Source organism: Labeo rohita, chromosome 2, assembly GCF_022985175.1.
Source record: "Labeo rohita strain BAU-BD-2019 chromosome 2, IGBB_LRoh.1.0, whole genome shotgun sequence".
Lineage (NCBI taxonomy): Eukaryota > Metazoa > Chordata > Actinopteri > Cypriniformes > Cyprinidae > Labeo > Labeo rohita.
In genome coordinates this window covers 35672551-35689924 of record NC_066870.1, presented here as the reverse complement: position 1 = coordinate 35689924, position 17374 = coordinate 35672551, and the positions used below count along the sequence as shown (strand labels likewise).

At 33.8% G+C, this 17374-nt stretch overlaps 2 protein-coding genes across 3 annotated transcripts in view; one reads left to right on the top strand and one right to left on the bottom strand.

Annotated features, from left to right (window-relative positions):
• Positions 1–105: 105 nt before the first annotated feature.
• Positions 106–6899, bottom strand: yju2 (YJU2 splicing factor homolog). The gene is made up of 8 exons (XM_051136557.1): positions 6755–6899; positions 6350–6450; positions 3873–4017; positions 3624–3758; positions 3181–3362; positions 2307–2451; positions 1605–1776; positions 106–669 (listed from the first exon to the last, which is right to left on the bottom strand). The coding sequence occupies exons 1-8, from the start codon at positions 6776–6778 to the stop codon at positions 545–547; spliced, it is 1029 nt and encodes a 342-aa protein (XP_050992514.1). The 5' UTR covers positions 6779–6899; the 3' UTR covers positions 106–544.
• Positions 6900–7563: 664 nt separating this feature from the next.
• The window catches only part of scn12aa (sodium channel, voltage gated, type XII, alpha a), a 50128-nt gene continuing 40317 nt past the window's right edge, over positions 7564–17374 (top strand). For both annotated transcript variants that reach the window (XM_051139043.1, XM_051139035.1), the window contains exons 1-3: positions 7564–7950; positions 14693–14999; positions 16456–16574. In XM_051139043.1, the coding sequence (XP_050995000.1) occupies positions 14733–14999; positions 16456–16574 (386 nt within the window). In that variant the 5' untranslated portion in view covers positions 7564–7950; positions 14693–14732. The remainder of the gene's footprint in view (positions 7951–14692; positions 15000–16455; positions 16575–17374) is intronic.

Genomic DNA, 17374 nt, shown 5'->3' with positions numbered 1-17374 from the left:
TGTTTAAAATCACCTTTTGTGAAGGTCACAACGGAAAATATTTGATAAATAATATATCTGAAATACATTTGTCAAAACCAACATAACTGAAAAACTAGTCTGCGCTTGGAAACAAAACACAAGGAACATTTTATTTGTTTAATGTCTGGGAAGATGAAATAAGATGATGTGTGATTAGAAATGATCAGTAGAAATAAGATTCTGATTTACTTATCTCCACTTAAACCCTCAAATGCATTTCCTCGTATTGATTGAACAAACAAGGAGAAACAAATACTACATTATAGAGTGCATAATACATTAGATGCACATTATAGAGTACATTAGAGACAGCGGGATGATGTTGCAGCCCGAATGAAATCCAGGCAATGGAAACAGCTTCTCATAAACAATGCTCCTTCAGCTAAAAAGTTCATTACTGAAAAATAAGAGTCCGGGTTAAGGCAACTTAAAGTGGGCTGTGAAAAGTGAGGTGGTCATTTTTGCTGGTCTGAAAATATACATTTAATTTCATTGGCCAAAACGGCACAGCATTTTCTCCATTCTAGTCGGAGTTGCTGTCGTCGCTGTCTGTATACGCCCCCAAGAGGCTGAGAGAAGAACCGTTCTGAGATGCGGCTGGTTGTCCGTTGGATGCTGTGGAGGACTCGGGTTTGGCAGCACCTGTGCCTGAATGATGTGGAAAGACAGAGGAAATGCAGGTTAACAGAGATGGCAAAACCCTAAACTCTGTCTGGTATACAAATACAACATCAGGGTTTGTGGTGGAAACTGTAGTGGGTTTAATCTCTTTTTTATATATATATATATATATATTTTTCACTTTACAATATATTCAAAACAGAAAGCAGCCATTTTAAACTGCAATATTATTTTACAATATTATTGATTTATTTTTGACCAAATAATGCAGCTATGTTGAGCATAAGAGGCTTTTTTCAAAAAAACTCTTTCTGACACCAAAATGTGCTATTGTGATTGTTTAAATCATTAAATAATTAATTTTATATTAATATGGTTATAAAATAATAACAATAATAATAATAATAATAACTATTGAAATTAACAAGGATAAAAATAATGATAATAAATAATATTATTATTATTAAAAAAAACTAGAAACATTACTACTGTAATCCAGTATGTAGGAAAAAAATATATAATAACAGAAAGTAAATTTGTTAACTGTAAAATTACAATGCTAATATTTATGAGTGTCTTAATTTATTAAAATATTTTATTAAATTGCAGCCTTTGCATTTTATCACACTAAGCAATATCGTAATTTCTGTATTATTTAAATTATTCGTGCATTTCTACTATAATCCTTATCATTTAGGTTTTTCACCTATTTAAAGTCACTTTTTTGCTTTTTGTGCATTTAAAATGAACCTGCAGTGTGACCAATGCATTTTTAAAACCTCAATATTCCACCATATAGTTGAAGCATAAAGTCTTTCTAACACCAAAATGTGCTATTGAGATTGTATAAATGATTAAATGAATGAATTATTTCTTTAATATTTGTAATGCACCCCCCACACACTCATTTCAGCCTGGCTGTCCGCGAGTTTCTGATTCAGTAGTTTTAATAGATCATGAACCTGTTTGTGTGTCAGCAGCCTGTCGTGGTGCAGTGGAAACAGGTTTACAGCCAGAATGAGCTGGTTTCTTCCTCACCACCAGAGACCCCAGAGCTCCCTTCCCACCCAGACCTCCGACACTCCTCTCCCAGCTCTCCACCTTCTGTTTCTTGACGCTCACAGACGATGAGCCCTGTGGAGACCAGGAGGAAATCAGCACAAACATTACTGAGAGAAACAGATGGGGTGTTAAAACAGACAACAGAAACACATGTAAGCAAAAGAAAAATTAAGTTTTGTGTGATGCATTTATATGCAACTCATAAAGTACAATGTACAGTCAACAATCCTTGTGTTAATGCAGTAATGCCTGTCTGAGTGTGCTTTATCCTACTTAATACTTATTGCAGTAAATAAACAAATAGTTTTGAAATATTGATTTGAGCTGAATTATGTGAAAAGAGCAAGGGTGGAGAAAAATAGCTGAGCAGGATGTTATTTGCCTGAGAGCAACATTAACAATAATATTTAACAGCAGCATGTCGCAACTGACCAATCACAGTGGAGTATCCAGAGTCATGTAATAAAAATAATCTAAAATAATTTGACTATTTCCAAAACAATGTATAAATATGACCAAAATAAAATGTAAAAAATAAAGAGAACAACAAAACAAACAAGATTTGAATCTAATGAGGTGGAGGCTGCTGTATTTCTCTCCACCTGTGATCCCGAGCTCCCGTCTGTGGTGAGGATATCTGTGGGTTTATCAGCTGTGGGTTTCCTGCCTCTGTCTTTTGCATTTTCTGCCTCCTCTTCAGAGTCTGAGTCCCTCAGTCGTTTGACCAGAGCTCTCTCCAACATCTCTCTATATGAGGACCAAAAGAAAAGAGAAGTCTAAACCACAGGATATTATATAATTCATGCTTCTTAATCTTGAGATTACATGCTTTGGAAAAACTGCTTACATGCACAAGATCTCATAAAAGTGCAATGATTGTCACATAAATGTAAACGATAAACAATACTGACACAATCATGAGTCATGTTGTACATTTTGTACATATACAGTATTTTAAATGCAGTAATCTAGGGCTGCATGATTTTTAAATCAACTTAAAATCTGATTTAAAAAAAATCCAAGTGTGGTCTGCTTCTTTGTAGGGCTGCACAATTTGACAAAAAAAAAAAAAAAAAAAAAAAAAAAAAGATTATATATAAATATGGCTATAACAAACCAAAAATATTAATATTATAAAAATAACTATTTTTAGTATCCAGTATTTAATACTAATAATACTAGTACTACTACTACCACCACTAATAATAATAATAATTATTATTACTTTATTTCACATAACTGTACAATTACAATACTAAAATATATTCATTTTCAAACATCTTTTGTTAATAAGTGCTTCTTACTACAAGTCATTACGAATCGTAAGTTGTACTGTACCCCTGGTCATAAAAATCACTTTTTTGCATTTTTGTGCACTTAAATGAACCTGTAGTGTGACAAATGCATTTTTTAGAGTTCAAATATTTCAACATATCGTCTATTAAGTATAAAGTCCAAAAGTTTCATGTTTCATACTTGGTCTCTCGTTCATCTTCCTCCTTCTCTCTCTCTCTCTGTCTCCGCTCCATCTCTTTGTACTGGTCCAGCATGCCCTCAAAGTCCACCTGTGCCTGCCTCTGGTTCAGCTCCTTCAGCTCCTGCAGGTTCTCCAGCACCTCCATCTCCATCTTTGAGTCCCGTGTGCGGTTCTCCAGGACCTGTGATGACATTCAGGGAGGTTATGTTTTAAGTTTGTACAGGCTTTTGTTTGTTTCCCTACAAAGATGCTGTAAAGGCTTTTATGTATGTTAAATGTGGAAAACATTTATTTAAAAAAGTAAATAAATAAATATATAAATAAAAAAAAATCTGGAAAGAAAATACATCCCAAATTAAATAAATAGCACAGAATAAAGCAATAAAAACAAAACCTCTAATATCATAAAATACACATGCAATCTTTAACATTTCTCTCAGACCTTCATGGGGTTGTTGAGTTCCTCTTCCTCTCGCTCCTGTTGGATCTTTTTCTCCTCCTCTTCGATCAGTTTCTCTGCCTGAAAATTGCGTGTTGCTCCATGTTCCATGGCGTAATCTGTGTTCTCTGGATCTGTCTGTGAAACACAGCTATCAGATGAAGTGCAACCAAACAAACACCTAAGGACAACCATAAAACACCTTAAGTGTTCATCTGCTGGTTTTAAATGGTATTATGTTTAATTTAGTACCTTGAATGTGATCTCAGCCAGGCATCTGGTGCATTTAATGTAGAATCTGAAAATGGAAAGCCCCAGGTACAGTTCGTTCTGAACAGTCTCCTTACGGGCATTGAACTTCTTCCCTTTGTAAATGTATTCTCCACACGTTTTACACCTGTGGAACAACAAGTATTATTATCTCAAAGATAATATAATCTCTTATAAATCAAACTACAGATGTGTTCCTCACTACCTAGTGAAGTTAAGAGATTTATCACCGCTAAAATAGTTTCACATTGAATATAATTAATCAGTTGTATTTAATTGGAAATTTTGATTTTTGATAATCTTGTTTTTACAGGGACATACAGTGCCCTCCACTAATATTGGCACCCTTGGTAAATATGAGCAAAGGTGGCTGTAAGAATAAATCTGCGTTGTTTATCCTTTTAATCTTTCATTCAAAACATTCACAATATTCTAACCTATCATTTAAGTAAAACCATGGAAAGCAGGGGGAAAATCTCTTTATGAAATAAATGTTTTTCTTTAGTTCATGTTGACCACAATTATTGGCACCCAATTATCGCAACGTCCTTTATTCAGGATGACAGCTCTGAGTTTTCTCCCTTAATGCCTGAAGAGTTTGGAGAACACCTGACAAAAGATCAGAGACTATTCCTTCATACAGAAACTCTTCAGAGCCTTTAGTTTCTTCTCTTCAGTTCACCTCACGCGTTTTCTATAGGGTTCAGGTCAGGCAACTGGGACGGCCATGGCAGAAGCTTCATTTTATGCTCAGTGACACATTTTTGTGTTGATTTTGATGTTTAATTTGGATCACTGTCCTGATGGAAGATCCAACCACAGCTCATTATAGAACTTCTAACAGATGCAGTCAGGTTTACATTTTTTATCTGTTGGTATTTGCTAGAATCCATGATGCCATGTGTCTGAACAAGATGTCCAGGACCTCTGGCAGGAAAATAAGCCCATAACATTAAAGATCCAGCAGTATATTTAACCGTGGGCATGGGGTACTTCTTGTACCAAAACTATCTTGAGTGTTTGCTGCCAGAAAGCTCTTTTTTTTTTTTAGTTTCATCTGACCACAGAAGCCATTCCCATTTGAAATTCAAGTTGTGTCTGACAACTGAATATGCTGGAGTTTGTTTCTGGATGAGCAAGGAGGATTTTTCTTAAAACCCTCCTGAACAACATGTGGTGACGTAGGGGCTGTTTGAATTTTTTTTAGTCTTTTGGCCCCAAGATTCAACTGTTCTCCTACTGTGATCCTTGGAGAGTCTTTGGACACTTAAACTCTCCTCCTCACCATGCATTAGGACGATATAGACACACGTCCTTTTCCAGGCAGATTTGTAACATCTTTAGTTGATTGGAATTCTTAATTATTGTCCTAATGATGGAAATTGGGATTTTCAGTGCTTTAGCTCTTTTCTTACAGCCACTTTCTATTTTGTGAAGCTCAACAATCTTGTTCTGCACATCAGAACTATATTATTTGGTTTTATTCCTTGTGATGGATGATTAAGGAAATTTGGCCTTTGTGCTCCTCATATTTATAATCCTGTGAAACAGGAAGTTATTGCTGGACAGTATCATACTCCTAGTCATTCTAGTGTGCTAAATAAATGCAAATATGAATGGGAATATACTTCAGAGATATTTTACTCATTATAATTTTTAAGGGTGCCAATAATTGTGCCCAACATGCATATGAGAAAAACATTTATTTCATAACGTAAGTTTCCCCCCACTTTTAATTGTTTTACTTCAATGAAAGGTTAGCATTTTGTGAATTTTTGGAATGTAAGATCATAAAGATAAACAAAGCAGATTTATTTTCATAGCCATCTTTGCTCATATTTACCAAGGGTGCCCATATTAGTGGAGGGCACTGTATATGGGTCAAAGACAAGACATCCTAGTCAAATTAAATTGACAGAAATGGTTTTATAAACACAGAAAGGATATTAAATGCAAGTAAAATGTCTACTTTAATGTTCCAGTAACTTTTGTGAAAATGAAATGCTAAATTTTGGGTAAAAAAAAAAAATCATCATTCAGTATAAAACATATGTTTATGTATGAAACAATCTATGCATTCGGGACCTACACTTATTAAAATGCATAAAATAATAAGTGATCATAAAAGTTACTGTATTTTAAATGATTAAAAATGTATTTTCTGTAAATCATGGTAATGTAAATGTAAGATCGGCATTACTTTTACACAAAAAAAAAAAAAAAAACTAAACAGGACACATTCTAATAAATGGAAATAAAAATAAAACAAAAATTACATATATATATATATATATATATATTAGCATGCTTACATTGAGAATATATATATATTATATATATTTATTATTTATACTTTGTTGAGAAGCTGCATAAAATAGCTAAAATTAGTTTCTAAAAGCATGTTTTTTTTAAAAAACCTGCAATAATATGTATAATATATACATTAAATTAAAACATACCTCATATTAAATGGTGCCATCAATCGAACGACATACTGACGGTCTTTGGGCAGTTTGAGTTTAGGGATTTTAGATGGATCAAAATCCGGAGGATAGTATTTCTGAGGAAAAACAAGAAGACATCCTGTAAAGTGACAGTTTACCACAGTAGTGAACTTTGTAAACAGAAATTTATTGCAAGGTTCATCTTAACAGGTTTGTTCAAGATTACTTCAACATTTATATACTTGCAGATCATCGAAAACATTTGTAAATATGGAAAAAGAATGATCCTGACGTGTATTTAATAAAAATACACACTGTGTTGCTAAATCATTAGCATGCTGATATTGAGTAGATAGCTACTCAAATCCACTTTAACTCCAAATACAACATTAATACAAAATTAAAAACGAAAGAACTTACATTCAAAACTTTTCTTTCCGACATGGTTCACCTTAGGTGATTAAAAGTTAAACTAAAAACAACAATTTACTGCTCAACCGTGTTTGTACAGTAAACGCGCTGGACGCTTCTTCTTCCTCGACGGTACACACTGTGTGTGTGTAAATCGGTGACTCATACGCCGCAGTGCTGCCACCACTAGCGGAGCGCCGGTATTACAGGCGACTGGAGGAGGCAAGACGGAGAATTTCAGACTAGCTCATATATTTAGAATAACACAGTAATATGAATATGAGTAGTATGCAGAGAGCTGTTAAACCAGAAGGTGCTAATGACAGTAAGGTGGTTTATATATAAAAAAAATATAAAACTCCAATTTGAAAAAGATTTAATCGAGACCACTAGAGGGAGAAACTGGATAGGAAACTAATTCTTAAACGGGAAAGAGTTTTTCATGTTGCTTCATATTAAAATATAAGGTGTGATATTCATGTCATGTACTGAAATTGACTAAATAATTGAAAGCAACCTTAAGGAAATGTAAATAAACATAGATTTACTACTTTTGATGGTTATAAAACAGACTGGAAACACAAATCCTGACGTTAAAACGATACTGTATGTCTAACCAGTCAGAAGTTCCATCAGAATTAGAAACCGGTCTATTAACATATAATACAATCAATACTTGTAATAGTCATGTTTTCTTGCTTTGTAACTCATTTGGTGTGCGCAAATGTTTGGTTATGATGTGCGTAATCCGGCAGCGCAGCTCAAGGACGTGCGCAGGGTGTTTGGCAACAGTTCCTGCGCGCGGAGAGACGCGCAAACCGATGCAGCGCGCCAAACAAGCTGGAGAAATTTGTAAATGGGCTAAAATGCACTCTGATCTTCTGGAAGCACGGACAACGTTTGGATCCGGAGTTCTTTTTATATGAATGCTTGGAAAATATAGTTAAACTTTAAATTCGGAGCGCGTAAAATGAGCGTTGCGTGGGATTTGAGAGTAATGCATTTGTGGGGAATCCAGATTTCAGTGAAAAACTATTTGCTTACTGCATTAGAGACAGTCTGAAAAATCTATACGGAATATTTTTTTTCTTTCTGGGATTGGGGTTATTCCTACTCATCATGGATCAGATTGGGATTTTGGATTTACATCAGCGCAACAAATGGAAAACGCGTGGACGCACTGCTGCGATTAACGGAGTTTACATGTAAGAAAAACACTTTATTTACCTTTAAAAGAGGTGAAAGTTGATGCAATGTCTGTAGAGTATCAATTTGCAGAGTTTTAAATCGTTATAGTTTTTCCATTCATTGCTGGTGTAAATCAGCATATGCAATAATTTAATGTTAGGGAATGCATGGTGAAATATAAATAACAGAGGCCAAATAGAAGAACTTTCTTTAAAGTGAAGCTTCTTAAAGGTTCAGCAACAAGCCTTATTATTTTCTTTGATGTATTGCGGATATATGGTTTTTTGGACATTAAAAGTTGATCTAAAAGGTTCTCTAGATCAGTTTTTAGATTCTCATCTGTTAACAGAGAAAATCGCCTGAATTCTCAATAGTTCTCATAAGGACCAAAAGTCCACATTGAAAATAATGGATTTCCTTTTCAATTCAACTTCAAAATAAGTTGAGGGATTTGAGGATTTAGAATAATTTAAAACAAAGGAAAGCATGTATATTGAAAAAAACGAAAAACGTAAATGGGTATTTGTAAAGAGAGTCTGATGTTCTTCCACTGGAGCTCAAGATGCTCTGATGGAAAATATGATTATCACAGTTTATTCATGTCTGCTCTAGTCAAACTCAGAGACATGATCAAATTCACTTATAGTCTCAGGAAGTTTAAACCTTTTAAGACTGAATTCATCCTGAAAACTATTGCAATTGATAAAGGTGAGTTTTTCACATTTTAACATCCATGGAACCTTTCCATTACACAAAAGTTTCTTCCCAACTAACCAAAATGTTACATTAAGTTATGAAACAATCTATATGTTCAAAACATCTTTAAAAAAAATGTTTCTTTCTTAGTTATATGAACATGGGAACATTCCATATTACCAGTTTGCAGACATTATGTGAATGTTACTTTTGAGTGTTCTCTAGTAACATTTAAAAACGATAGATTAACATCCAACTAAAGAATTTCAGGAAAAAAGTTCCATGAACAGTGTATAAATCACATTTTTATACTAATTTTATGAGAACTTTGTTAAAGACGAGATAACTTAGAATGAACATTTTATTTGTTACTAAAAGAACCTTTGTTCATAAATTTGGAAGGACGCTCCCTGATTATTTAAAATGTTCCTCACAAAACAATTGTTATTTTAAGAACTGTTCCAAGGTTCATTGGGGAAAAAATGGTTCTTCTACAGCATTACTGCAAAAACCCTCTTTTGGAAACCTTGTGATGCTAAGGTTGTGGGTTTAATCCCTGTACTTTGATCAAAAGCATCTGCTATATGCACTAAAGTCAAGGAAGATGTATTTCTATGTTTGAGCTCAACTAGTTCTCTGTCCTCACTTGTCTCTCATTGGTGGAGTTCAGCAGCCAATTCAGATGGCCTGCAGGGAGGACATGGATATAATGCATTATGGGACAGCACTCTGCATGACACCTCCCATTTAATGATCCTTAATGGATCTGTTGGTTTTATCAGGCCAGTCGGAACTGTGAGGAAATCAGAGAAAGTTCAAACGTGTGTTGTGATTTAAATGAATTTTGGAAGAAAGGATGTTATTTAGCTCTCAGTAGGTGTGTTTGCATGTGCTAGCTTATGTTTGAACACTTTGTGTGCTTTTTTTTTTTTTTTAAATATACCGGTATTAGCAGAAAAAAATTATAAAGTTTTTCCTAATAGCTTATAATGCATCTTTTTCTTATGATGCATTATATTTAAACAGCATACTGTAACACTTTAAATCACAACAACTCATAGGTTTGAGCCTGTTATAATGCCTTATGCTCTTTAACAGTGTAAGCATGAATTGCTAAGCATTATATTGAGTTTTGATCAGTTTTACAGAGAGGTTGATTCCAACAACGATATCTAGAGTGCAATCTGGCCAACAAAATGCCAATATTTGCATTATATCATTTAATAAGGAACTGAAATGTACATAAAGTTGCTTGAGTGTAATAAAAATGATTCTGCATAAAAATGTACTCACTTTTGAATACAAGATGAATACACCAGCTGATGCCGATAATCTCAAATTGGCCAAATCTTGACTGATCACTAATTTCAGTTATTTATATAAAGTCAAGTCATCTTTTTATATACTGCTTTATACAATACAGGCTGGTTCAAAGCAGCTTCACTCGAATAAACAGAAAAATAATAGAATCAATGATGAGATAAATTATAATGCATAATATTATGTATCATACAGCACTATGAATACCTTTAAAATTACATAAAGAGCATAGAAAATAGGTGGATGTGTTTGTAATAATCACAAAGGCCCGCCTTAATTCTTAGAAATGTCTCAGTAAAAGTGACTAAATAGGTAATACAATCTCTGTTTGCTGTAGGGAAATATTTGTTCTTCAACATGCTTGCATTGGTTTCACATAGTCTGAATGAATCCATGCAATTCCTGCATGAACTTGATTAAAAACTGTCAGGTGTCTTTTGTCTGTTGGATGAAACATTACACTTTGTACAAATAATCAGTAACACACAAGCTAGATGAAGTATAGATAACGACCATATGGTCAATTATTTTCTTCTCAACCAACAAAAATAGTGATATGACATGAACCCTGATATAAACTCTTTATCTTAAAAGGAGTATTGGGTCTACTAAATTGAATTTTAGTGATGACCGCCTACAGTAAATCAGCTGTGCTGGATGATCAGAGTCTCTAAATCCTGAAGTTTATAAAAAAAAAATAACCTGCTGAAAAAGTTAATACAATCAAGAGTAGCGATGCAAACAGATGAAGAACCCTAGAGAAACAGCATGAAAGCATGAAAGAGAGAAAAACTGTGTGAGTGTGTGTGTGTGTGTGTGTGTGTGAAAGTACTGCTTGTTAAGACGATTAGTAAAATCCTGACTTACTTTGATTACATTATGTTTGAGAGAATGTGACAGTCATTTCGATTGACATCAGCAGACAAACGGCTCAATGGCACACTCACATCACACTGACTTTGCATTATTAGCTGAAGGACGGGTCGAAATTATGAATACAGGTATTTACAAACATTAATTTGAACACTAATCAGCTTGATCAAAGGTCAGGAAATTATATGCCGCATTTGTAATTTAAATGACTCTTTTTATGTTCTGAATGGACTTTGTTGTGGCTGTAAAGCTTTAGAAATACTGTACAAGCACAGACCTGTTATTTTAAATGAGAACAGAGGCAAGTAATATGACAGCCTTATGATCCTCTAACATAAAAAAAGTTTGTACAATAAAATTAAAGGTTCCAAAATGGGGTTTTCACAACATTGCAATAGAAGAACAATTGTTGGTTTCAATTTTTGGAACCTTTCAGCAATCAGTTACTAAAAAGAACCATTTTTCTGTTTGAAGAGCGTTTTAAAAATCTAAAGGGAAAAAAAAAAAAAAAACTTTTTTCCACTATAAAGAACTTTTAATGGAACAGAAAGATTCCATGGATGTTTAAGTTTCTTTCTAAAAAGCTTTATTTTTAAGAGTATCCAAGATGTAGGTGAGACAGAATTGGAGACATTATTACATCACTTGCTCACTAATGGATCCTCTGCAGTGAATGGGTGCCGTCAGAATGAGAGTCCAAACAGCTGATAAAAACATCACAATAATCAACAAGTAATCCACAACATTTCAGCCCATCGATTAACGTCTTGTGAAGCAAAAAGCTGCATGTTTGAAAGAAACAAATCCATTTAGACTATTTAAACTTCAAACCATTGCTTCTGGCCAAAATATTAGTGTATAATCCATAATATTACTTTCTTAAGTAAAAAAAGTCACTTTGTCTGAATTAGGAGAGAAATATGCACAGATTACGCACTGTTTATAAGTGAAAACAGTCCAAAACAGTTGTAAACAAGTATGTTGATGGCTTTTGATGTGAGAGGACAACAGGAGATGGACTTTTTCACTGGAGGAAGCGTTATTATAGATTATGGACTCATATTTTAGCCAAAAGTGATAGTTTAAAGTTAAAATACCCTAATGACGGATTTGTTTCTCACAAATATTCAGCTTTTTGCTTCAAAAGAGGTTAATTGATAAACTAGAGTGGAGTGGATTATTTGTGGATTATTGTCATGTTTTTAGCAGATGTTTGGACTCTCATTTTGACGGCACCCATTCACTGCAGAGGACCTATTGGTGAACAAGTGATGTAATGCTACATTTCTCCAAATCTGTTGATGAAGAAACAAACTCTTCTACATCTTGGATGGCCTGAGGAACAGTTTTTCATTTTTTGCTGAACTATTCCTTTGTTTTAAAACCAGCATGTTGGTGGTGTTAAAACAACGAACAGGCTCATGAACTAGCTTGATGAGATGTGTTTTCCTATACTGGTCGATCAGCGCTTGACCAGTTGACCATCAATGTAAACGCACATCGGAAGTGACGTCCCACATTAATATGCGTCTAAACTGCCAGCTGAGTAATTCTCTACAGCTGAGAACTGTGGGTCAGATCAAGCTGTTGTAAGCCACTTTAAGGCTGTGGGTTAGATAACACTTTCTGGTGAAGAACTGAAAACATGTCTGCCGAGAGAGGAACAGGAACTTCCTTCTCCAGGCACTAATCTTCAGAGACACGTCACTCCAGCTGCCGAGTTCAACTGCAATAAAAGCACAGGCTGTTAATGAGAGCAGGTCGGACCTGTTAGTCATCAGTTTTACTAATATATGTCCTGCCTGACGCTAATTTAGTCTAATGTTCCATTCAGGATGAGAGATGAAGCAGGAAATTGAGAAGGTCAAGGCTGGATAAGCTTGTATTCACGCTGGACTTAGTCGATGATTTCTTATACAACATGTAACTGTACTGAACGAATCCTGTTCTGGTTATAAGGAAAGTCACGAATCTTTAGTTTTCCTGAACATTATGTAATGAATATTGATGGGTTTGATAATTGCTTAAGATTTGAGAATCTTTAATTGTGATACATTATATACATTATATACATCAATACATTATCTGAAAAGCTGATAAGCATTTTAATTGATGTGTGGTTTTTTAGAATAGGACAAAATACAAAATCTGGCCAAAATACAACTATTTGAAAATCTGGAATCTGAGGGTGCAAAAAATCAAATTATTGAGAAAACCGCCTTTAAAGTGGTCCAAATGAAGTTCTTAGCAATGCATATTACAAATCGAAAATTAACTTTTGATACATTTACGGTAGGAAATTTAAAAAATATCTTCATGGAATATGATCTTTACTTAATGTTCTAATGATCTTTGGCATAAAAGAAAAATCGATAATTTTGACCCATACAATGTATTTTTGGCTATTGCAACAAATATACCCATGCTATTTATGACTGGTTTTGTGCAGGATCACAAATACATGTCAAGGTCATATTACTTTCTGCATTAAAAAATATTTGCATTTTCTGTCATTATTTACATGACAATTAAGCACATTTTCATTTTTAAGTTCTCACTATTGTAAGTATTAATGCAGCATTTAGTATTTGTTATACTGCCAGTTATTTATTCTGACTTTAATAATAATAATTTCAGAAGTAAAAAAAAAAAATGTATATATATATATATCACTTTTATTCAGCAAGGATTAAAACTGATAAAAAAAAGCATTAAACTGATCAAAAAATTCAGCTTAAACAACAATTGAAAAAAATATATATAAAAAATCTATCTTCTTTTAAATGGTAATAATATTTCACGATATTACTGTTTCTGCTGTATTTTTATCAAATAAATGAAGCCTTGTTGAGCAGAAAGAAGAGACCTCAAACATTTAAACACTGGAGTATATAAAAATAAATAAACAAACAAACAAACATTGCATGAGATCAGGGTTTCCTAAACTGGGGTTCATGAGTTGATCAAAAGTTAATAATTAATGAAAGCTTTAAAATAAATAATTGTGGAATAAAAACAATCAAAATACAACACTTAATATTTTAACATTTAATATTTTCAATTGTTTTAAAAATATTTAAAATTCATTTTATTTGTTTAGCTGCATGTCATCGTTACCTTCAGAGACTGATGAACATGCAAATGCATATTATCTTAAAATACAAGCCTTATATTAGCTAAAATATTAGCCTAAAGTCACAGGTGGTACTTCAGAATTATATTTTAGATTCAACTGACAAAATATTTGCATTACATAAAATCTAGATCAAGTGTCTGTATCTATGTCTCAAATGCTGCAGGATCTTTTTTTTCTTTTTCATTTACTCTCAAAGTTACTGAATCAGTTGTTGTGATTTTAAGTGGATTTATGGTTCCATTTCTCCTTAATTTTACACAGATGGCCTAGCAGAGGAATCACAGGTGTAAAAATCACATTAACTATCAATATGATCCACTAACCACAAACACCGTTTTTTATATTTTTGCATTTTTCTTTACAATAAATGACACTTGTTTTGACATTTTGCATCTTATGCAATGACACTTAGACTTTTAAACTGTTCAAAATATTTTAGAGGTCACTGTATATGAATAACACATTAATAAAGTGCTCAGAGAGCAGCGGTTGTAGTAGTCTGGAGGTTTACGCTATGAACTGGGAATTCAGATGTTACAGGCCTGATCCCTTGGTAAGTACATCCAGTGAACTTAAAAGTCTCTGAGGAAAAACCATCAGGCCCTCGAGTACTGCACATACTGACTCCAGAGGGACCAAACCCACAGTCACTGAGCTGTAAACAAGCTTTTTAAATAATTTAAAGCCTTAAAGAGTGACTTTCTAACTTTATTTCCCTGTCTGACTCACTCTAGCTTTGAGTAACTTCTAGTACAGGACGATCAGGATGAAAAGATGGCGACCATGCTCTTACCAGCGGGTCCTGATGGCTTGCGACCGTACACTCGAGAGTCTCTGGCGGCCATCGAGCAGAGGATCAGCGAAGAGCGGACCAAGAACACGAAGGATAACAAGGCGGACCCCGGGAACGTGGAGGAGCCCAAACCTCGCGCCGACCTGGAGGCCGGGAAGGGCCTGCCTCGTATCTTTGGCGACATCCCCACAGGACTGGTTGGAGTCCCACTGGAGGACATCGACCCTTTCTACTTCAAAAATCAGAGGGTGAGTCAGTCTGAAGTGGCCTTCAGATGTTTTAGTGCTTCTTGAAGGAGGAGTAAGTGCTGTAAATGAGGTCTAATGGATGAGAAGTTCATGTTTTTAGTTTGTAATTGCTGCAGGCCTTGAATAGGCAGATATATTTATACAAGTGTGTGTAATGATTTTGTCTTGTATAGGCAAGGAGTGCATTCTTAAAAGCTGTGGAAAAACATTTTCTGTTTTTTATGAATCACCCACCTGGTTCTTTAGTCCTACAGAAAAAAAAATATTATATCATATATGAATGACTGATGAACTATTGTACCACACTGAACATTAATATTCATAGCATTTTTTTCCTTTGTCAATACTCTAGTAAAATAGAATTAAAATTTATTAATTTTATACTAAGTATTGTTCAAGTCTATTAACATATCGCTCGAGACTTTACTATTATAAAAATTGCAATTAAACTTTATTTGGAGTACTACTTGTGCACAATGCACATTTTTAATATTAAGCCTAAAATATGTTTTAATGTCACTATTGATAAGGACTGTATGATCTTTAAATAATATCAGTCTTTAAATATTTAAAGTGTACCTAAAGTATACTTGCAATAGTTCCACTTTAGCACAATCAAATATACTTAAGTGTATCTTTAGTTGGACTTCAGCATGATTTCTGCACAATTAAAGTGCATTAAGTGCAAAATTAGTTATTCCAATTTAGCAGACTTTAAATATACCAGTTCAGTATACTAAAAGTACAACTGCAGGGTATTTTATTGTATACTATTATGAAATAAATGTATTTTAAATACATTTTAGTATATTTATTTTTCATTACGACATTCTTTCTTTTTTTGTCTAATTTTTGCGTACTGTTCAATTTCATAACCAACTGTTCAAAAGTCTGGGGTTCGTAAGATTAAAAAAAATGTTTTTGAAAGAATATACCCAGCTTTCATTTGATTAAAAATACAGTAATATTTTGAAATATTATTCTAATTTAAAACAACTGTTTTTAATTTTAATACATTTTAAAATATCATTTATTTCTAAGACACAACCCTGAATTTTCAGCATCATTACTCCAGTCTTCAACGTCACATGATCCTTCAGAAATCATTCTAATATGATGATTGGATGCTCAAAAAGCATTTCTGATTATTGCTTCATTATATGCTTCATATATTTGTAAAAACTGTGATGCATTTTTTTTTTCAAGATTCTTTGATGAATTGAAAGTTCAAAAGAACAGCATTTATTTGAAACAGAAATTTATAACGTTACAAATCTTTACTGTTACTTTTAATCAATTTAATGCTAAGCAATCAATATCAATTTCTTAAAAAAAAAATCGTACTGACCCTAAACTTTTGAATGGTGACGTATCTTTAACAGCAGAAAGATAATAAATGAAAGACATTTCACCTGTCCGACTGACTTTTGCTTTTCTTTTGTTTCTCTTTTCACAGACCTTTATAGTACTAAACAAGGGAAAAGCCATCTTCCGCTTCAGTGCCACATCTGCGCTCTACATATTCAGTCCGTTTCACTGCATCAGAAGAATCGCCATAAGAATTCTAGTCCATTCATATCCTTCCACTGCCTCTTAAAAAAACGTGTCTCTACGTGTTCATGTTTACTTGCTTGGAGAATTACAGAGATTTGGTCTGTTTACAGCCCTGCTTGTGATTTGTGTTTAATAACTTGCACAGATATCAGACTTTAAGACCACAAGCTTCTCTAGAAACACAGCTGCACTGATTTCTTTTTTAAGTTGTGAGACATTTATAAAATTGGTTTTCAAAAGCATTCTAAAAGCCAGGTGTATTTTGACCTGGGCCAGAACACCTATACCATACACTGCAAAAAAAGGTGCAAAAGCTGTCACTATGTCACTACACCTTTGTAGTACCTTAATTACCCCAAAGGGTGCATATACGCATCTTAAAAGTATATTTAAGTAGGTAAATTGTGCATATTTGTAACTAAATGCTATGTATGTGTACCTTTTGAAAAGGTACAGCCCCAGTGACAGCGTTTGTACCTTTTTGTCTGAGATTGTAATGCAATGCCATCCACAAAATCATATCATTATGGTGGCTTTCGCATGGGCAAACAGCACTTATACTATCAGAAAAAGTGAAAAGTGGTTTGATGCTTCCCATAAGGCCTCTGAAACTAATCATTATTATCAAAAGGCATCAAAATCCAAAAATCTGGCCCAACAGTGAAATGATATCCAGCTGCTCACACTTAGAAGCGAATCTAAAATACGTACCATCAGAATTCTATTGGATTTGATCTCATTTTTGAAACAGCTCTGTAATGTTCTTCTCTGGCATCGGCAACCAAATCCGCTGAGATTCCTCTTCTAATTCCCCAAATGAA